Genomic DNA, 21,627 nt, shown 5'->3' with positions numbered 1-21,627 from the left:
GTTCTGACTTGACACAGCATATTTCTCACATTTGCTACAGCATAGTAGTTTTCTTGAGTTATTTCTTCCCTAAACAACCATATCCAACTATTATTATCATGCTTTGGCTTTTGGCTTCGATATACGAGATGCTGAAATTGTGTATTTTCAGCATATTTAGATGAATATACAGATGAAACTTAAAATGCTACATTACCTTTTTGTACCTCGTATCTTTTAATAGTAAATAGGATGAAGGAAAACGGATTCATATTACACTTGAACTGTTCATGGTCACTTTTATTTATTGTCACTTTACGTAGTATTGTGCTTGCATAACAACTTTCAAAGTGGATGCAAGATGTGAAAGCCAGGATGATAGTGGGGGCAGTAGGTTTCATTAGTTTAATGGGAGGATATATATAAATTTAATGCCAGTTTGGTCTCTGAATGGTCAGTGTCTTTTATTTGATTTAACATTATCCGTAGGTCTGTGATGACAGAAGAGTACAAAGTTCCAGATGGGATGGTTGGATTCAGTAAGTAGTATGGATGTGGTGGTGTAGTATAATAAGAAATGTTAGCAGATGCTGTTAATACAAATAATCTTTTGATATTTTCTTTCTCTTAAGTAATTGGCAGAGGTGGAGAGCAGATCTCACGCATACAGCAAGAGTCTGGCTGTAAAATACAGATTGCACCTGGTAACTATTAGTGGTTTTATTCTTTCTTTTAGTGGGGTTTTTTTGGTAGAAAGTTCAGAAAGCTGGTCATTGCTTCTAATTGCCTGAACCTTCATTAAAGGTGTATTTTAATTTTTTTTGTGCTAATGGTAGTTGTCATGGTTTAAAGAAATGCAAAATTATTGTGATACATTAATTATTCTGTGAAAATCCAGTAGTTCGTATCTTATGTTTGATGTCATAACCTCTTTCTGACTTTACTGAGAACTTTGTTTTATTTTATGGCTGTAGATAGTGGAGGTCTGCCTGAAAGATCGTGTATGCTAACTGGAACACCAGAGTCTGTTCAGTAAGTAAAATAAATTTTGTGTGTTCATATTTAACTGTACAATGCACTTAAATATATTTTTTTATTATCAAAATGTTATATCTAGATAATATGTTCATAGCGCAGTATTTTTTTCTTTTTTTTTTCTATTTAAGAGGCAGTATGGGGACAATTAAATGTATACATAAGAAAAAAGGCCCTCAGCATACTTGGAATTTTAAGACAAATATATGAAACCTCCAACTTTTCCCAGTCCAAACCTTGTAGATAATACACGGGGAAAATGTGGGAAAATTAGTAATGTGTCAGAGTAGGAGTTACTCAGAGCCCAACCCATGGGAATTCCTAAATGGCTTTTGTGTAAATTAATGTATAACAAAAATTATTGTAAGTGCTGTCTCTAATGCCTGTCAGCAAAGTTAACTTTTGCCTTCCTGTGTTCAGGGAAAAGGATTGTAACAATGAAAGTGTTCTGTTTGATTTGTGTTTTTTACTGGCACAGAAGTCATATAGCCACTTAAAGACCACCTTATCCTGGCTATGCTGGGAAAGTTCTTAAGTGTAGTAGTGTATTTGGTATTACCTCATTTATGTTAGCTGCTCCCAGTTCGGTTTTGTAGGTAAGGTCTGCAGCTTTGTGTTTTTCCTTGGGAAAGTAGCATGGTATTGTCATCTTATGTTGCAGCCAAGCATTCATGAAATCATTCATTACAGGAGTTGTTTTTTTTTTTCTAATTACAGTTTATTCCACTCACATATTGCAGGAAAGGATTTTTAACTGATGTTAATACTGTAGTCACAATTTTACTCTGATAGCAACTCCCATGTGATGAATATATACTTACTATTGTTCAATATTCTGGTAATGGCTACAAGTACATATGGGCTTGCTTTGCATGCTGAATCAAGTAGTAGCTATCAGAGTACTTGGTGTTAAACCTAGGTTTAAACAGTGTAGGGTTTGGTTTTTTTTCTTTTTATAAAACTTAATATAGACTAGATCTGCCTTAAGAATGGCTGTTGGTACATTAAAGAAAAATTGCTGTCAAATTAGAAGTTACATAAATTACTACTGAAATTAAGCAGAGTTAAAAAATGTTTTCTCTGGTTTTTTTTTCTTTTTAAAAATGCGCTAAAAAGGTAAACTGTAACAATTATTAATCTTCTAATTAAGACTTTACAAATATTTTAAAGGACAACATTTCCATCTTCTGAATTAAGGTTTGATCAGTGTAACTGTATTCAGGGATGGTGGTGTGTTTGGTAAACACATTTTGTATTCTGACACTGGGTTAGTTTTAGATCTACCACATTAATCTTGCAGTTAATTTCCTAAGTTATTCTTACAGATTTGCTGAGTTTGCCTCATATTTCTTAGTGATAGTGATTATATTTCTTCAGAAACTTTGCAAATTAAGAAAATAAAAATTTCCAAGCAGAATGGGTGTGAGCAAGTGACACTTACAGGAGTAAGTGTATTTATAAATGTATATATTCCTTCACAGATCAGCAAAAAGATTACTTGATCAGATAGTTGAAAAGGGAAGACCTGCACCTGGCTTTCACCATAGTGATGGACCTGGAAATGCGGTCCAAGAAATTATGATTCCAGCAAGTAAAGCAGGATTAGTTATTGGAAAAGGTGGAGAGACGATTAAACAGTTACAGGTATGTATGTGTGTGTGTATGTATATATCGTCTTTTAAAAATGTGATATAGTCTCTAATCTGGATTTAAGTGGGTATTGACCTCCCTTTTGTGAAATAGGAGCGGGCAGGTGTCAAAATGGTCATGATTCAAGATGGTCCACAGAATACTGGTGCAGACAAGCCCCTTAGGATAACTGGAGACCCTTATAAAGTTCAGGTAAGGAGTCCTTCAGAATTCAGAGCATTTTTAAATCCATTCTGATGTTGCCTAAATAAAGTACCTAAACAAACTTTCATTCTTCTTTTAGCAAGCCAAGGAAATGGTGCTGGAGTTAATTCGTGATCAAGGTGGCTTTAGAGAGGTGCGCAACGAATATGGGTCAAGAATAGGAGGAAATGAAGGGATAGACGTAAGCATGGTTGAAAAACTTGTTCACTGTATTTTGAGATGTTAACATTAAAATGTAAAGCTGGGTAATACCACTGAAAGCTTTTAACCAGATTCCAAAAGTGGTTGTGGCACGTAAGTATTACTTGTTCATTGCTGAAATTGCAACTTTAGATGCCATGCAGCATTCACTTTACATTCCCAGCAGTTCTGAACAGTTCCAACTAGCTGGATGTTTTCATCAAATAAGAGATAAGTTTTATAGCCAAATATATAATGTTACAGAAGTTGGAGTTTGGCCTTTAAAAAGAGTATTTAAGTCCACTTATTCTGAAAGTCATAAACATGTAACTGTTGATCAGAAGTGACGCTGGAAGCTTCATCTGCTAGAATCTGCATTTTAGCCATGTTAGAACTTTTGTTCTTTGATTGTGGGAAGTATAATACCCACCATCAAAGGAATTGCTGCCACTATAAGAACTTGTGCATAGGCTCTTTCTGATATTTTCATCCAATTTTTGCTAAGCTTGTGACTTGATACTAAAAAAAAATAAAAATATACTTTAAAAAGTAGAATAGAGCTGGCCCTAGTTTACCAATCTAATATGTGACCCTTTAATTTTGTTAATTTGGCAGGAATATTTGCATCATCGATAGCTTGAATTTGTTTTTTTTTTCCTAAGGTTCCAATACCACGGTTTGCTGTAGGTATTGTAATTGGAAGAAATGGAGAGATGATAAAAAAGATACAAAATGATGCTGGTGTTAGGATCCAGTTCAAGCCAGGTTTGTAATAAATCCATAAATTTATGTGAATTGAGTGTAAATTTACTGGATTACATATACTGGAACAGTTCATTTTTATTCCAGATGATGGAACAACTCCAGATAGGATAGCCCAAATCACAGGGCCTCCTGACAGATGTCAGCATGCTGCAGAAATTATTACAGATCTCCTTCGAAGTGTTCAGGTTGAGTAATACATTGTTTGCTGTTTAAAATCTCCTGCCTGACTTCTTGAAAGACATAAATTTAAAAATGAGGGTATAACTAAAGAAGATAATTCAATGGTGTCATTTGAATCTGCTTCAAAGTTGAGTCTGGAATATGGATGTTTGCTTTTATAGTTACAGTTTTGCAGGTGTCAGGATGACAATATTGATTCAGACTCATGGCAGCTCTTGATTTGACTGGTTTTAGAGCTGTTGCTTCTGTTATCTTGTATTAATAGCCTATATACTATTAACCTTTGGTTGTGATCAGTGTTTTTAAATGCTTATTGTTAGATGGGCCTCACTGCTGCATTTAATGAAGGCAGAAATTATGTCTTTGTACATGTGAAGCTTCCTACTTGCTTCTGTATCCTTTCCTTTGTCATCTTTCATTCAGATCTATGAGTAGTGAATATTTTTTTTCTTAACAATTTGTTTGCAGTGCTTTTTATAGAACATGCTAATTTGTTGCTTTTTCTTTTTAGGCTGGTAACCCTGGTGGCCCAGGACCTGGTGGTCGAGGAAGGGGTAGAGGCCAAGGCAACTGGAACATGGGCCCTCCTGGTGGATTACAGGAATTCAATTTTATTGTTCCCACTGGCAAAACTGGATTAATAATTGGCAAAGGCAATATATCTTACACATAACTATATGTAGTTAAAACAACTCTCAGCTTTTCTATTTGTACAGATAGTGGTACTAGAGAAAGGTTTCAAGAGAGGCCTTGGGAAATAGTTTCATATGTAGTAGAGCAACACAATACTGCTAAATCATAACACTCATAATACCCTTTTCACATTTTCCTCACTGAAACCCATACCTCAGTACTTAAAAACCAAGACCCAATAAATTTATGTAACTTTTTAAAGTAATAAGTGCTGAGTTGCATTGGTAGCATTTGATAGATTCTTAGATGATCTAATTAACTTGCTTTTGATACTGTTTGATTAGCTTAGTGTTACTGCATCTCACTCTTAAAACTACTTATCTTACTCCTCTGTATCTCACTCTTAAAACTACTTTTCTTGTATTCTAGTGAAGATCTACTATGGGATCCTAGAACAGCTTCTTAGTTGTGTGTTTATTAAAGCAGTTACTTCTCAAAGAATTTTATTTTAAAACAATTTTAAAAAACAATTTACTGTATGCTTATTACATATGGAACACGTGAGTTATCTTAGTCTTCAGTTTGTAATGTCTTTTCCAGACACAGTAGATAGGCTGACACAGTTCAGTTCTTGACTTGGAAGGTTGACTGATGTTGTTGTTGTTGGGGTATTTTCGTTTTAAATGCAAAATGATCCCTGTTTGGGGAACTTTGTGCTTACTAATGATAGAAGTAACTTCTCAGGCTCCTGTAAGAGGAGGACTTTAAGGGACTTTAACTTTCTGGGTAAAGTGCACTGCAGAATATTTGTACTTCACCATCTGGTCAGTTTCTAGGTGGTTTTTGTCATGTGTGCTTTCCTACTGCTTATAGGGAGGATGGGCTTTAAGGTCATATTTTCTGATAATTGTCGGGTATTGATTGATATTCATGTCTAATCTTCCATCTTTACATGAATGAAAAAGACATATTGTAGGGGTTCTTTGCTGTTCTTTCTCAGTAACAATAGTGTTGTCTTTAAAAAAAGTAGTTTCTTTTTACTAGTTTATTACAATGAAAGCTCTATACTAGACTGAAAAGGCGCTTTTAAAAGTGTTTGGATGTTCTTGTATGGTTTGTAAGAAAAGGTGCCTTTTCATTTCTTTAGCTTCAGTATCCATGCATGTGACTTTCTCTGAGTTGAATCTTAGTATTTTTGCTTTAATGCATGTCATAAAAGCTGTATGTTGCATTGTAGGTGGTGAAACCATTAAAAGTATAAGCCAGCAGTCTGGTGCTAGAATAGAACTTCAAAGAAATCCTCCACCTAATGCGGATCCAAACATGAAGATGTTTACTATCCGTGGAACACCACAGCAAATAGATTATGCACGACAACTCATAGAAGAAAAGATTGGAGTGAGTATTTAACTATATTTTGGTTTACTATCATAACTAAACAGAATAGGAGGCAAGTCTCCTTTGTGGAGACTTTTCTTCCATTTCACTTCAAAATTATTTAATCAAGTAATAAATTAGAATTAAACTTCCCCTGTTTAAGTTTTAACCCATTACCCCTTGTCCTGTCACTACAGTCCCTGACGAAGAGTCCCTACCCAGCGTCCCTGTAGGCCCCCTTCAGGTACTGGAAGGCTGCTATGAGGTCTCCACACAGCCTTCTCTTCTCCAGGCTGAACAGCCCCAACTTCCTATCAGCCTATCTTCATTGATGATAGTAATAATGGTAATCTGGTTTTGAAGTAATGCAAATGTAACTTGATGTACCAAAGGAAGCAATAACTTGATATGGAAGAAACAGTGGATTTCTTCAGTGTAATGCAGTGTGCATTTTAATGATGTGTTCTTGAAGATACCCACTTGGTGCATAATGAAAAAATCTGGTGACTTCAAAGATACACTTGATACTCTTAAAGCTACTAAGCTATGTGTTTAGTTTTTCAGTCTCAGTATGTTCAGGTAGAGTTTTAATCTAAGTTTACATACTTCAGTTTGACTACAGTTTTGTGTATGCATGTAACCATATTTACTGCCTATTTTTTGTACCTGATCTTACAAACAGATTTAATTAGCAAGATTAACCAGATTTACATGTATCAGTTTATTTTAAAACCCTGATAGTTTTGTTTAGGTTTGTGGAAGAATCAATGTTTATTTGTTAACTCTTGGTTTCCTCAAGAAAGAATTGAAATAAATGCAGTTTTTTAGTTGCTGTTACTGCCATGGCTGGTTTTAACTCTTTAACTAGCCATAAACCTAATTAATCAGGAAGACTGATTTCCCCGGGAAAATGGTTTTATTTAAAAACCATCTTAAATCTCTTAAATTATACTCTTAATGTTCAAGTTTATCATAAACTGCTGGAAAACCTCTTGTTTTCATCTATGTGCTACTCTTGTTACAGGGTCCAGTAAATCCATTGGGTCCACCTGTTCCACATGGACCCCATGGTGTTGTTCCTGGCCCACATGGACCTCCTGGGCCACCAGGTCCTGGTGCTCCCATGGGACCATATAACCCAGCTCCTTATAATCCAGGGCCTCCAGGCCCTGCACCTCAGTAAGTACTGCTTCAGCTAGCTTCCTTTTTTACAAGGTGACCCTGGAATTGGCTTTCAGTGTATATGTGTGACTTGATCTTTTATAGTGGTCCTCCAGCTCCATACGCTCCACAAGGATGGGGAAATGCTTACCCACACTGGCAGCCACCAAACCCACCAGATCCAGGTAAGAAATGTCACAGTTACGCTGTAGCATGGATACACTAAAGTATATACATTTTTGTCCTTACGTATATGTACATTTCACAATTCATTTGTGCTACACTGGTAAATCTGAAAAAGCTCCTATTCTTCAAGCTTTTCTTCGCTGATTGTTAGTTTATGTGTGTTTTACATGCCACATGTTGCTTATGAGACATTGAAATTCAGTTGTTAAAGTTGGGATGTGCTTCTTCACTAAACATTAAGGTCTTTAATGAGGATATTTTCTTTAATGGTCAATGACTTTGTATTTTATTTTAAGTGCCCTTTACAATCTCACTGATCCTGACTTTGCACAATTTATGCTATATTATATATTTCTAGGTTTTGTTGACCTCTATGAGGTTTGCTTTTTAGAGTCTGATACAAGTTTAGTCTGTTCAGTCCTTTTTGAGGGATAAAATTTCTGTTAATACTAGTTAGGATTGTGTATTTTAAGCTTTTGCTCATAACAGTTTTGTATTTTCTTCTGAAGCCCATCTTTGTAGAATCTGTTTCTTCTATTTCTGTTTATCTTTGTCAAGACTGGGAGTTTTTATTTAATTACAACTTCCCGAAGTTGTAGTATCCTTCTTTTCTTTAAGTTACATCCTTTGGTTGGACTAGAGCATATGGGGAAACGGAACTGCAGTCAAGGAAGGCATGGTAAGGCTAGATGCTTGAGTCACTTGTACCTCATTTGTTTGAGGTAGAGTTTGGTCTTCATCACTTCAGCCAGAAGATGTCAATTTTATTTTTGCTATAAAGGGAATAAATATTTCTGATAGCTGTTGATACTGACACAAGTTCCATAGGTAAGAAAGGGAGGGCTTTGGGGCATGTTACAATATATAGAGAGTTCTGTTCGTATCCAAGTCTTTTATATAGCATTTCTAAGCAAAGAGCCATCTCTGGTTTCAGTTCCCAGACTTTTATAAAAGGTTGATCTGCATGAATATTCAGTTCAGTATTTGAAAATGTCTGTTGTATTACTTAAAAGTAGAATGATTCAAAGTGACTTGACTTGAAGTCTTAGTGTACCAAAAGTGTCGTTTAATCTAAAACCATTCCAAAACATTACAGCCTTTTTCATACTGTTGTTTTTTGTTTGGGTTTTTGTGGGGTTTTTTTTTAATTTACCTACATAAAGATCTGTAAAAATGGGAAATACCTTGATGTCATCTTAATGGTGATTTTATGAGTGGTTTTTGTATAAATATTCCTCTTAAAAAAAATCTAATGACATTTTCTTCTGTGCTTTTCAAGTTGTTGTTTCTTTCAACTAGCATTTCTTTGGATGAGCTTTATACAGTTTTCCACTTAGTTGTTCATTTCGGTGTAACAAATGGGTTATTTTAGTATTTTTTTCAGAAGTGCTTTCTCCAGAACCATGCTTACCTCTTGTCACGTGAAAGTGGAGCTAGTTACTACAGTCATATTTCTTTGGAAATTTAATGAATCCAGCTCTGTGTTCTTCTGCTCTAGAGAAGTAGCTACTAAGGGGAATGAGGGGGGGAACGGAGCAATGGCTTATTTGATATTTGCAGGTAACCTTAGAACATAGTTTAAATGCATTATTGTTGATGGAAGCAGTGCAATTTAAAAAGCAAACAGTGTGTTAACATTGTTTCCTGTATGCTGGTACTAATGTGTGCTTTTTAAGTGGTTATATCTGGCTTTAATGCTAAGAGAAATATTACAAGAAATGTGTTGTGTGTTCCATCTCCTTGATGCCCTTTTTATGGGGAGTTCTTTATCTTCTAGTAGTCACTGTCTTAACCTGTTTTGTGTTTGGAGTGAATACACTTCTATTCCCATTTTACAGTGTCAGTTATGTCTCTGTCCTTAAGTGAAGTTCTTTCCTCAGTTGGCTGCATTTATTTGCAGATACTTTTATCCTTGTAAGGATACAAATAATGTTAAAGGATGTTGTTTGTATTATAAAACCTACATTCTCCAATAGTAGACTTACAGTTTTTGTGGATTGCCAGTCTGGTAATGTAATCAGTCTTTGTGATTCAATAAGAATAAGCCATTCCTAAAGGTTGTATGTGAAAAACAGAAATAAGGCTTTAGGAAACAGCATCGTTGGCCTACCTAGATATAGATAAAAGTAAGGGAAGCATGGAGATAGCAGGAGAAGATGTTTTACTATTTGTTATACTAAAAAGCTGTAAGCAAACAGTGATGCTTTATAGCCGTGTATGGGGATTCAGGTTCTTAAAATACTATGTGTTTCTGTATTTTACTGTTACCTTAAAACTGACACACATTGCAAATACCTAGTAAGATCTGTATTCTTCTGTTTCAGAAACATGCATTTGGCATCCCTCCTGCACCTGTGCCAGTGTCATTAATGTGATGTTATGACGAAAGTAAAACCACTGAAATTGTTTGGTGCTAGAATGATTCTTTGTTGATACCATTTAGTACATTGACTATGAACTTGAAAGTCTGATGCTGTTTGTCATGCTAAAGAATTAATAAATGGCATTGTAGTAGTAAGGGTTTTAAAACAATTTTCTTATCAGTCCTGTAACAGTACACTGTGTACAATACACTTGTTTGAAACATGGAAGTTTTTACTAGAATGAAGAGATACTCACAGGATGTAGGTGGTTATTTGGTTTAGATGGATTTTCCTTGGAAATAGGAGCTCTGATGATCGCATTCCATTCATGCTACTTTTTATAAATGGTTATGTTATGTTTTCATAGGTAAGCCAGGAACAGATCCCAATTCAGCAGCGTGGGCAGCTTATTATGCTCACTACTATCAGCAGCAAGCACAGCCACCACCTGCAGCCCCTCCTGGTGGACCAGCTACAACCCAAACTAATGGACAAGGTAGCTGTTAGTAAAATGGATATGTTTCTCATTTGTGGGAGTGTAGACACCTTATTATTTTTTGTTGTTGTCTTCATATATAGGGTAAATTCATTGCAAAGGAGTCTGTTTTCTTGTGTTTGTCTTGTAACTTAACTCCAGGGAGAATTTTGCTGCTATTTGGGCTGACCTAATGTCAATGTAGTGCAGTCATAAGTAAAAATGAAATGAGCCAAACTGTTGATTGTCATTTCCTTAAACAGTTGCATCACATTAGTGGTTTTAGGACAGTTACAATTATGGTATAAGTTGTATTAGTATAATTGTTACACCTGGTTAAGGCTTACCACTTAAATTTTAGGTAGTACTTTGTACTGTGAGTGATCTGCATTTCCTGAATTTTGAAAACATGCTAAATGTTTTAAACATTTCTTTGTTTCTTTGGTGTCTTTTACAAATAGTTCATATTTGTAATAGTTTGTACCACATCGGCTTACAGTGTCAGATTTGGGCTATGTTATTTGGGATTGTTACTGAAAATTTCATTTCATGATTTGTAAAATGTTCTACGCATGAAACAAAACCTAGTAGTTTTATTTTGACTATTTTTAATGTAATTCAGGAGATCAGCCAAATCCAGCACCAGCAGGGCAGGTTGACTATACCAAGGCCTGGGAGGAGTACTACAAAAAGATGGGTATGTGTGCAGGTGTTTTCTGTTGTCGTATGGTAGAATGTTTTAGAAGACTTGTGTATCATGTTTGATAAGAAGGGTTGTTGTTTCGTTCATTTGGGGTTTTTTTAACCACAGAAAATAAAAATGTGCAATCCACAAATATTGCTAAGGGCCCTGAAACCTGCAGAAAAACAGACTTAAAATTTTGTGTTGTGCTTAAGGCATTTACTTGTATTCATGCTGGTTACCAACTTGCAAAAAATAGTTCATACCTAGTGAGTTGGCTATATTTGGTCATTGGGAAACAACATCTTTTAAGTACTTCAATCTGAGTGTTTTTAAGTTTATATGTAAAGTACATTTCATAAGTTCTGGAGTTCAACTTTGGTATACTTCATGAAGCTGTTTGATAGTTGTTTCCTAATGCTTATAACGTAAATAAATACTTTTTTTCTTGTAATTTGCTTTCTGTGTTCTAGGTAATGAAAGCATCGTAACTAGCTTTCATTTACATCATGCCCTTTTTTTAAATAGTATTTGTTTTGCAGTACTTAAAATCTGTGTTTAAACTGCAGGTTATATGTTGTTGCTAGCTTTTTCAAAATACTTTGCTTGAACTGGCTTATGAAACTGAAACGTATTTGCTTGTTAAGTTGTTTTTGTCAGAATAAGGAAAAATTAAATGGTCATGATGCATTGGCAGAAGGTTCTGTTATCTTACAAATCATGGTAATGTCTTCCAGGTCAGTGTTTTGTCCACAGTGTTCTCCCATGGATGTTGTCGTTGATGTAGATTTGTATACTGAGGACTAGTGGGCTTGCACATGCCAGTGCTTTCTCTGGTATCTCTGTTTGACCAGACATGTAGCAGCATCTGGTTTGGATTTTTTGTTTCCTTGTTTGCATGGGAGGTTTGGTGAGTTGTCCTCTTCCAACTGCACACTATTTTCTCATGGAATATTAAGCATTTGGAGCTAAGATTAATAATGCATTTAACTGCTCTTGCCAGCCTTCTACCAGGTTGATGTCAAATTATTTGTGAAGACATAACTGCCTTTATTCTTCTTTATTTTGGCACAGCAAAAGTGGTGGAATGAAACATATGTAATGATGGTATACTTGGAGAATTGTGTATTGGACTAAGAAAACTGCAGTAGAACTCCCAGACACATGATTTTTTTTAAGATGTGATGGGCCTTTTCCTTTTTTTCCGCCCTCCCCTTGCCCATTTAAGTGTTAGTTCATCTCATATTTTTCAATGCAAAGTTGTGAGAGGGTTTTTTCTGCTTTTTTAAGAATGATATAATTTGTTGGCAGGTGCTCTGCCATCTTTCTGATTTGCTGTCTCTGGAAAGCAAAGCGAATTGCACTAGTCTTGCATTTGCTTGAACTATATAGCTAGTTACAAGGTGTTGGGATACAGTTTCTGGGAGCAAGTCCAAAGAGGAGTGTGAACCCAAAAAAGACATTGGGAGATGTTAGTAATAGCTCTTCAAATGCAAAATTATAAAAAAGCCTAAGTCAGCAATCAAATAAGAGGAAAAACAGAAATGGAGTTTTGATTTTTCCCCTTTCTAGTTCAGATTGAGTTCTTTCCTGAAGGAGAACTCTCGATGTCTGGACCATTATAACTTGACTCTATAAATCATGAGCTCGAGCGTGTAAATCATGACATAATGGTGGTGAGGTGCTGGAATGAGTTGTTCAGAGAAGCTGTGGATGCCCCACCCCTGGCAGTGTTCAAGGCCAGGTTGAATGGGGTTTTGAGCAACCCGGTCCAGTGGAAGGTGTCCCTGCCCACGGCAGGGGGTTTGATCCTTAAGGTCCTTTCCATCCCAAAAGTTTTATGTGAACTTTTTGATTCATCAGTATGTTGAAAATCTTGATAAGGAAGATAACATTTCTCTTAAGATCCACTTAGAAATAACTGACTCAGTGAGGTTGAAGGGCAGAGAATTCATCTAGAACTGAGTTAGTGCTAAATGGTGTTTTTCCCCACCTCCTTAACAGCATTAAGTAGTACAAAATCTGATGGAACAGGAAGGCTGGCTGTCAGCGAGTTTGTGTGGTCTACAGGCTCTGAGATGCAGTCGCTGCTGTTTGTGCTTCCTCCTGTACTTACTGTAATGCTTCTGTCCCCATTAACTTACGTCCCTATTAATATAAAAAGGGGAAGGTAAGAATTACAAGTCACTCGCTGACTTTTCTTTCAGATTTTTCACAGCACAGATAATTACACAAGCAGCTGTTATGGGGAACTGAAGTAAAGCTTGGAACATGCTGTGCCCAAGCAGTTTTAGTTTTGCTGCTGAAGAAAACTTTCCATAGTGCATGTGGCAAGCTTATGAGGGTGACAGTACTGAGCTGGATCTGATACTGCAGTTGGTGCTCAGGATTTTTGCATGTTTTTTTAAGTATTGAGTGAGTTGTAAACTAAAGCCACCTCTGAATATTACCATTAAACCATAATACTGGTTCCAGAGTGGTGTCCTACTGATACAGTATGACTTTGCTATTGACAAAAAACACTTTCCAGTTTTTTACAGTATACAAAACAGTGACTGGAAAATAACCTGTTTCCCAACTCAAAAATACGGTGGTAAGATCCATCCCCTTTTTCAGACTGATATTTTGGTCCTAGACTTGCTGAGTAGCAAATACAATTAAAAATAAAACTGAAAGCTAGTAAACATATTCATATACACTGCTAGGTTGCTGTACATGGATCTTGTAGGTGGTCCAGACTATCTATTTGCTTGGTACCCTACTTGATAAATTCAGAAAATTTTGTTTGTAATTTCCCTTGAGTATTACGCGGTAACAGAATAATTTGGGGGTTGAAGACATAATAGATGCTGTTAACCTGAGTTGGAGACATAGTATTTTTAGTTTTCCTTGTGAGCTGAAACAGATTTGCGTAACTGAGCCCTAAAAATCTCCCAAGGATAACAGCTCCCTTGAAACATGAAGTTGTAGTTTAGTAAATGATCGATATGTCACTATAGTAGTTTGTATATTTATCATTTAAAGCCATTCTGATGTATTGTGAGCTTGATTTATAATGGAGGAATTACATAATAAAACAGTGGAACTGTTCTTTAATGATTCCTCAGCACTGTAGCAGGTGAAAGAACAAAGAAAAGTTTTCTCTTACTAACATCACCCTTGATGATTTGAGTAGTGGAAACCATGTAGAAACATCAGCATTTTCTTTCTTAGCCTTCCTTAATGAGGAGGTACTTCTTTTGTGTGTAGTACATCAGTCTTGTTCGTTGATGTTCCAGTTGTATCTGGATATTAATGAACATTTACTGTTTCAGTGTAATTCTGTACACTGGTCTGGCTAAACTGCTGAACTCCATGAGTAATTTCAGAATTACTTGCAGTACTTAGTAGGGGAATGATGCAGCTAAAATATTTTGAATCGTTATTAACCTGTTTCAGAAGAGAAGTCCAGTTTGACATTTTTGAGTAGACGTCAAGCTTATATTTGGTTTGTTACTCAAATTTCAGTACTACCTTCTTGAATGCCAGAAGATTATTTGGTCATAATACACCAAAAAAATGTCCTGGCACATTTAGCTGTGCTGACAGTTATGACATAGCTAAATAATTTGTAAATAGAATTATTACCTCACATTCATAATGTGTCCTGGGATAATTTGTAACCATATTAAAGTCATTCTGGTTAAAATAATTGTTCAAAAGTATAAATTATAAGTGTGGTAAATTGTAAAATGTTATTTCAGCTCTTAAAATTTAAAGAAGCTAATTGCTTTACTGTATAACCTCAGAAATGATGGAGAGGGTTTTTTTACAGTGGGAAAACTGTAAGTTGTATAGACAGTTGGAAAATGGAAGAGTTGCCAACCGTTCCAATTCTCTGGTCACAATGTTTTTGAGAGGATTGAAAGAATACACGTGTGTAAGAGTGCAGATACCTAGTATTCTTCATACGAATTTTCTCTGTAAAGGTATTTTATAAAAAACAAATCAACCTTCTATCTGATACCCTAGAAAACAGTTAATTGAAACCTTTGATACATGTTCCCCAGAATTAGTGGTCTTCTGTCCAAATAAATGGTGAGTTGGGTTCAGGTGGGATTGAAAACTTTAAGCCATCATTGTGTGGAAGCTTTCTCGTGATAGCAGGATAAAAGATGAGGGGTACATGGAACTGTACAGGGTGCAGGCTTGCATTTTTTCTTGATATAGTGTAATTGGATGCTGTGGTTGGTTTTGTAGTGTTTTTTATTTTTTACGATTTTTTTTAGTATCCTAGAAGAAACTTATGGAGAAGGTGGGGTTTCTGACTGTAAAACTTTGATTTGAAAAAAAAACATTAAGAATGTAAATACGAAAATGTCATATCACAGTAGTAATAGTTGTTTATAAAGTTTTAAAGCTGCAAGTTGTATTTGTTGGAGGGGACTGGTAGTTCTCAGCTGTAAGTCTGGGAAAGTGACTTATATGTATACATGTTATTTCTAGAGAATTAGAACTTGAATGAAGGTTGGAGAAGTTTCAGGACTGTATTCTTCGGTGGAGTAAATGTTTACAAAAACAAATGCTCTCTGAAAAATGTAATCTGCAGTAACCTAGCAGTTGCATTAAGGAGGCCACAATTGGGGTAATGAATTGGAGTAATGGCATCTGGTGAATTTAGTAATATATTCTGTACAACAAGATAAGGTCAGTCTAGATGGATTACAAAAAGTAATCTTGCCTGTTGATCTATATTTTAATTGATCTGTATTTTAATTTAATTGCTGCTGGTTGTTCAGTTTAAGTCGGCAAAGACTTCTGCTCTGGAATGCCAGTCAAGAGGTGGAAAAAATTGTCCTCACAGTTATTTAATTTTGCTTTACATGGGAATCATTATTGCATTAAAATAATAGAATGAGTGTTTAGGTGGAAAAAAAAAAAAAAAAAAACAACAAAACAGCCATAAGATTATTCTGAAGCTGAAGAGGAATATTGCAAGAAGCTAGGTGATGTTTGCTAGGCAATGAGACTTTGAAATTTTCTCATTTCTATTGCAACAACCAAGCTGCATCATTTTAATTACTTGTAGGTCAAGCAGTTCCTGCCCCTGCAGGGGCTCCGCCGGGTGGTCAGCCGGATTACAGTGCAGCGTGGGCTGAGTACTACAGGCAACAGGCAGCATATTACGCCCAGACAAGTCCACAGGGAATGCCACAACATCCTCCAGCACCACAGGTATAAAGTTTAAGTGGTTTTTGGTTTTTTTTGGCTGGCTTCTGTTTCAGTGGTTATATATTTTTGCATGTCTCCTGCTTTGTTATCTTTGGAGTATGCATCTTTTTTTCTAGCGAAGTAACTATCAGAATAATTAATAGATTACTTTGTTTACCTGATTACTCAAATTCTGTATCTATCCATGTGTTTGGTGATTATGTTTTGGGGTTTGGTTTTTTGGTTGTGTTTCGGTTTTTGTTGGGGTTTTGTTGTTGTTTTTTTAAGAAAAACTTTTTCCTCCCAGGGTTTTGAAAACCATGCAAGAAGCCACCACCATTTACATTAACCAATTTTTCTTTCTTAAAGGCTTCACTCCTGAGTTAGCTCGATTTAAAGGATTTTCTTTAACTTTTTGTGTATCTCTTATGTATCTCTTCTGCACAGGGCCAATAATAAGAAGTGGACAATACAGTATTTGCTTCATTGTGTGGGGGAAAAAACCTTTGTTAAATGTATGGATGCAGACGCCTTGATGAAGATCTTAATTTTGTTTGGTTAAAAAAAAATAGTGTTTTTGAAAATGTACAAAATATCTATCACTACTGATAGGAGGTAATATTTCTGTGTAGAAATGAAAAATGGTTTGTTTTTAGTATTAGTGTAGATGTACACATTCCAGCAAATGTATTTGCAATTATGTGGTCAATGCTTTGTGATATAAATGTACTTTTTCAATGTATACTTTATCACTTTTAAAATGCCTGTTTTGTGCTTTACAATAAATAATATGAAACCTCCTGTGTCGGTAAGTTGGATATGTGGGTATATAAAGAATTATAGGATTGTTTTGCAATGCTGAATCAAGGTACCTGTACACAAATGAGTTTATTTTTTCCCCAACCCATAAAATCTTGTTGAGTTTAAAAACTTGTCATTGACACGTTTTTCCCGTCTTGCAGAATAGTTGTAGGTGGAGGATCTCTTTCATTCATTGTATTTGCTGCCTAGCACCAGTAATCTTGATACCTTAATTTTCTTTCTATTTGAGTAAAACTGCATGTGTTTAAGACAGTGATTTTTTTTTTTTTTTTGGCATACTTCCATTGCATTAACAGTGAAATTTCCTTTTATACATGACCACTGTTTCAGACCTGTGCAGCTGCTATAACGTAATTTTTGTTCTTAATGGAATACTTCAAAACTGTTCCTGCATAACTATTTTATGGATTTTTTCAGACTAGTTATGAAAGTTATTTTAAGTGTAATGTGCTTAAGCTTTCAGTTTAAAGTAGTCCACTTCAAAATTCAGTGTAGAAAAGTCAATGTGGTATGCATAGTAGTTACAAGAATTGCATCTGTCCTTAAAACGCTGTTTTGTTTGAGTTATGGGGAGTGGTTGAGAACTTCCTGCAGAGCAAATAACTTGGTTTTGTAAATACTCAAGCATTTGAATCAACTGAATATTTTTATATATACTTGAAACTTCTTATTGCTCTAATGCTCATACTAAAAATCTGATTCTCTTGAAATCTTATGTTTGCTCTTTGCATATTTATTGGCTCTTTGCATATATTAGACTACATGCAATACAGTCTGTCTTGCCATTGTCTGTTGAAGTGCAGGTTTGATCCAGCCAGTATAGAACTAGCTCTATAGGGGTGAGAAGGACTGTGCTGTGTATCATCCTTGATTGTTCCTTCAAGGAGCATTGCACTGTAAGTACATCAGAATGACAAATTGATGAACTGCAACAGTATCTTTTTGTCAATGTTCCACATAATGAAAATGCCATACTTGTGTGACTATTACGTTGGAATACAGTGCTGATATCTTAGGAAACCGTAATTACTTCTTAATTCAGAAACATAGGTTTGCGTATATATATGCACATACACATAATATGAGCTTTTGGGTAAGTATTCCTGAACCGTTCAGCAATAGTGAAAGAAAATTGTGTTTCCTTGTATCTGAGTAATAGTTTTTTTTTTATTAGTACTCCTGAGACAGGTGTATTGTTCAGTATTTTAAAGTATGCATATCATAACATTCAAGTCTTTGGAACCAGTTGTTAGACAGAAGTTGTCTTTGCCTTCAGCTAGTTGGCAGATACGTAGTGATGTAGGTATGTTTTAAATAATTCTGTAACTGTTAAATTGCTTTATCTTTTGGAACACCGTATTGTTGCTTTGAGAATAAGTTTTTTTTAGGGTGGCTGCACAGAAGTTAAGGCTTGAAAACTGAAGTAGTTATTCTAGTAATTAGCAATGTATGTATTGTGCTGTAGAAATAGAAGGAATTCTTTTTATCCATTTTAAAATAAGCAATTATTCTAGTAGCTTAAAAAAGGCTAGGACAGCATTTGCTATCTTTAGTGTAGGTTATGAAGTTTAATAGTTCAGATATTTTGCATGGTATTTTGTAGATAACCTTATAGATTGGTGCATTTATTATGTACTAAGCTGAGCAGAATTAAATTCACTGAATTCTTTTATCATTCACGAAATGGAGGCTGTTGATTTTGATTCATTTAAGGTATAAAATCTTTATTAATTGCAAACAGTGCAATTATTTATACTTCACAGTGCCTTCCCAGACCTTCCACCTTAGGTTCTGCTGCAAAAAAGCAACAGGTAAGCACAACCTAAGGAAGTATATAAATTAATATATTTCAGTACATTAATGTTGTCCCTGTGAGATCTTTGTGGTTGTGTATTGAAAAGCAGTCTGCTGCTTCCCCAAATGCATTGTTACTCACGGTTCCATTTCAGTGGAAAGTCTTTTTTAAACAACTGTTTATATTTCTAGGTAAATATGTAATTTTTTCTTTATTTTTTTTTTTTAGACAAGATTAGTAGATTGCATTAAACTTGATCAGAATAAGTAATTTTTGTTATTGTTCCTCAAATAGGTAATTGTTGCAATTAAAGACTCAAATCTTTAAAATATGCAGGAATTGCTTTGGTTAGAAACGTCAACAGCCTTCACGAATGCTTTTTATAATAGGGCACTATTCCCACATAAACTCGTGAGACCTAAATATGAAGACTATTGCATTTTGTTGTTATCACTGAACTTGATAACTTGTCTTAACAGTTATAGTGTGTTAGTGGAATTTTTAGATAACTTAGTTTGCTTATTCATACTTGACATGATAGGAAAACAAATTTTGGAGTTTCAGAGATTAGTATATTTTAAATGAAAAAGCATGTGCACCAATTAAATGTTAACAGGAAATAATATTTTATCTATATAGCAGTCAGTGTATCCTGTTTCTTGATACTTTAACCGAATTGCTGTATATTTTGATAGTTTAAGATGTTTGTATGTCTTATAGATGGTCTGGTACAGGCTTTTGGTTTGGGTCTTGTTGGGGTTTTTTGGTTGGTTGGGGTTGGTTTTTTGGGGTGTTTTTTGTTGGTTTTTTTTTTTAGCTTAATGTAAAGCAGCATCTGTTTGGGCTTTTTGTTGATTATTCTGTTTCTGAAATGTGCTGCTTTTGCAAAAGTCCTGCTTATCTGTACATCAAAGAAAAATATTCAAAAATACTGCCTTCATTTTCACACACAGTGCTGAAGATGCTGCAAGCACCAAATCATAGCTCATAGAATCAGGTCCTGAGATAGTTACTACCAGTAAAGAGGAATCCTTTGAGTGTATGCCATTGGTGAGCCGATGAGCATGGACCATAGAAGGGCTCCATGTAGAAGGTAAAATTGGCAAAAACATAACAGATTTGAAATGTATCCCATACATAATGGTGTAGGGTATAATTTTTGTTCTGATCACTTTTCATTCTTTAAGGTATTACTGTTTGACCATAAATGTTCCATAATCTGTTAAGTTTTTTAAACTGTGATTTAATAATATAAACCATCTATTTTAATTTATATTCTTCTAAACAGTCAAGCTTAGATATACTGAATTTTTGAACTAAAACCAGTTGTGCTTCAATTTCTCAAGCCAATATTTCATCTGTAGTTTAATATGTAACTTCATTTTTGGCGTGAGAAAAGGTTAGGTGTGTACCATTTGGATTTTGATACTGTGAATTTAGTGTTGGGGCAAGTCACTTATTTACTTCCTTTTACATGATACTTTTTTCTTCAACTGTTGTTCTAAAATATCTTGAACAGTCTTTCAATTTTAAATTTAGACGGGGGAGGAGATAAGAAAATGCCAGCTGGATGTTGCTAGTGTGTGGAAAGTGAGATGTTCTTGTGTGTGTAGCATTTGAGGTGTACTGACTTGCAGCTTTCTCACTGCTGAGCTTACGCAGCATGGTGTTCTTGCTAAGCATAGTGTTTACTTTTCAAGTTTGTCTCCAAGCTCATGGTTCTTGGAGAACAGGAACAGATTATTGGAGCTATCCTGATCCAAAAACATGACTGGCCTTCCTTAGAAATGTAATTAACTTGTCCAGAAGGTGTCTAAATGTTTCCTGCTTTTCCTCCCCACCCTTAAGAGTCACACAGGTTTAGAATGTGAAGAGTACAGAAAGTTTAAAAAGGAAAATATAATGTTCAAAGTAGTAAAAGTGTTTTCGTATCACTTTCTGTAGCCTGTACTTTAATAGGAAATGAAATAAAATGTCAGGTGGATAATCTTCAGTCTAGCTTTATCATAAGTCTTCTAGTTTAAGTTGTCCAGGCAGAGAGGATCATTATTCACTTGCACAACCTCAGCCTATCTTCAAGTATTTTGTCCTTTTGCTAGTGGTGTTTTACGGGATGATAGAAATTGTTTCTCCCCTGTTCTCTTCTAAAGTAATGTTTTAAGTTATTCCATTGCATGCTAGAAGCTTTTTATTTTGCTTTTTTTTCTGGAAGAGGGGGGAGGAAAGGGAGGTCTGGGCTTTTCAGAAAGCATACAGTTGACAGGATTCCCTCTTCCCTAGTAATAGCTTATAAAACTCTTATGTATGCACAAATATTTCTCTTGCGTGCATGTGAAATGCCTTTTCGTCCTGAGAAAAGTGTTCTCTGCAGAAACTACCCGTGTGTAAAAAGAAGATTGGCTTTAAAAGGCAACTGTGATGGGAACAGTGTCTTAGGGAGATGCAGCTTGGACTGAGGTAAATTGAATGCTTTACAAAAATGTGGTTTTGAGCTTGCATTGACATTGTATGTAATATGGGTTACACGTTAACTGTATTATGGTTTTTGTATGTTTATTTCTCAATAAATGTAAACTGATGGATAATAATAGCAATGTTTTTGTGTTTTTTATGCTCCCATTCTTGCCTTTGTTAGTTTAAGATAACAGTTTCAGAGTAAAGATTCTGGCATTAACTAGTACTTCTGTGAACAACACCCACATGAAATGAAATAAAATATATGGCTAGTAGGATAAATATTTATTCAGAACATCATGCAGCTTATTACCCTTTGTTTTTTTTTTCCAAGACATTTCTGAATTTGTAATTTCTGTTGATGCAAAAGAGGAATTTTCAATAGGTGACTGTACAAAGAGCAGTCAGCAGATTCAACCACAGGAAGATTTCTTTCTGAAACAACTGCATAAATCTAATTTGCTGCAGCTACCTTGTCTTTCTGTTAAGGCTTATA

General features: G+C 35.2%; 1 protein-coding gene across 13 annotated transcripts in view; it reads left to right on the top strand.

Annotated features, from left to right (window-relative positions):
• Positions 1–21,627, top strand: part of FUBP1 (far upstream element binding protein 1) — a 36,563-nt gene that overhangs the window by 4,259 nt on the left and 10,677 nt on the right. For 3 of the 13 annotated variants that reach the window (XM_065673630.1, XM_065673635.1, XM_065673638.1), the window contains 16 exons: positions 469–518; positions 612–683; positions 954–1,011; positions 2,496–2,658; positions 2,758–2,856; positions 2,948–3,049; positions 3,711–3,813; positions 3,898–3,998; positions 4,505–4,646; positions 5,864–6,024; positions 7,028–7,182; positions 7,270–7,349; positions 10,081–10,209; positions 10,811–10,885; positions 15,939–16,084; positions 18,646–21,265. In XM_065673630.1, coding sequence (XP_065529702.1) covers positions 469–518; positions 612–683; positions 954–1,011; positions 2,496–2,658; positions 2,758–2,856; positions 2,948–3,049; positions 3,711–3,813; positions 3,898–3,998; positions 4,505–4,646; positions 5,864–6,024; positions 7,028–7,182; positions 7,270–7,349; positions 10,081–10,209; positions 10,811–10,885; positions 15,939–16,084; positions 18,646–18,708 — 1,699 coding nt within the window. In that variant the 3' untranslated portion in view covers positions 18,709–21,265. Of the gene's footprint in view, positions 1–468; positions 519–611; positions 684–953; positions 1,012–2,495; positions 2,659–2,757; positions 2,857–2,947; positions 3,050–3,710; positions 3,814–3,897; positions 3,999–4,504; positions 4,647–5,863; positions 6,025–7,027; positions 7,183–7,269; positions 7,350–10,080; positions 10,210–10,810; positions 10,886–15,938; positions 16,085–16,507; positions 16,601–17,680; positions 17,779–18,645; positions 21,266–21,627 lie in introns of those variants that run through there. The other 10 variants (XR_010611428.1, XR_010611429.1, XM_065673636.1 and 7 more) reach the window with 8 other exon arrangements.

The sequence above is a fragment of the Lathamus discolor genome, chromosome 3 (genome assembly GCF_037157495.1).
Source record: "Lathamus discolor isolate bLatDis1 chromosome 3, bLatDis1.hap1, whole genome shotgun sequence".
NCBI lineage: Eukaryota > Metazoa > Chordata > Aves > Psittaciformes > Psittacidae > Lathamus > Lathamus discolor.
This window is presented reverse-complemented; position numbering and strand designations above follow the sequence as displayed.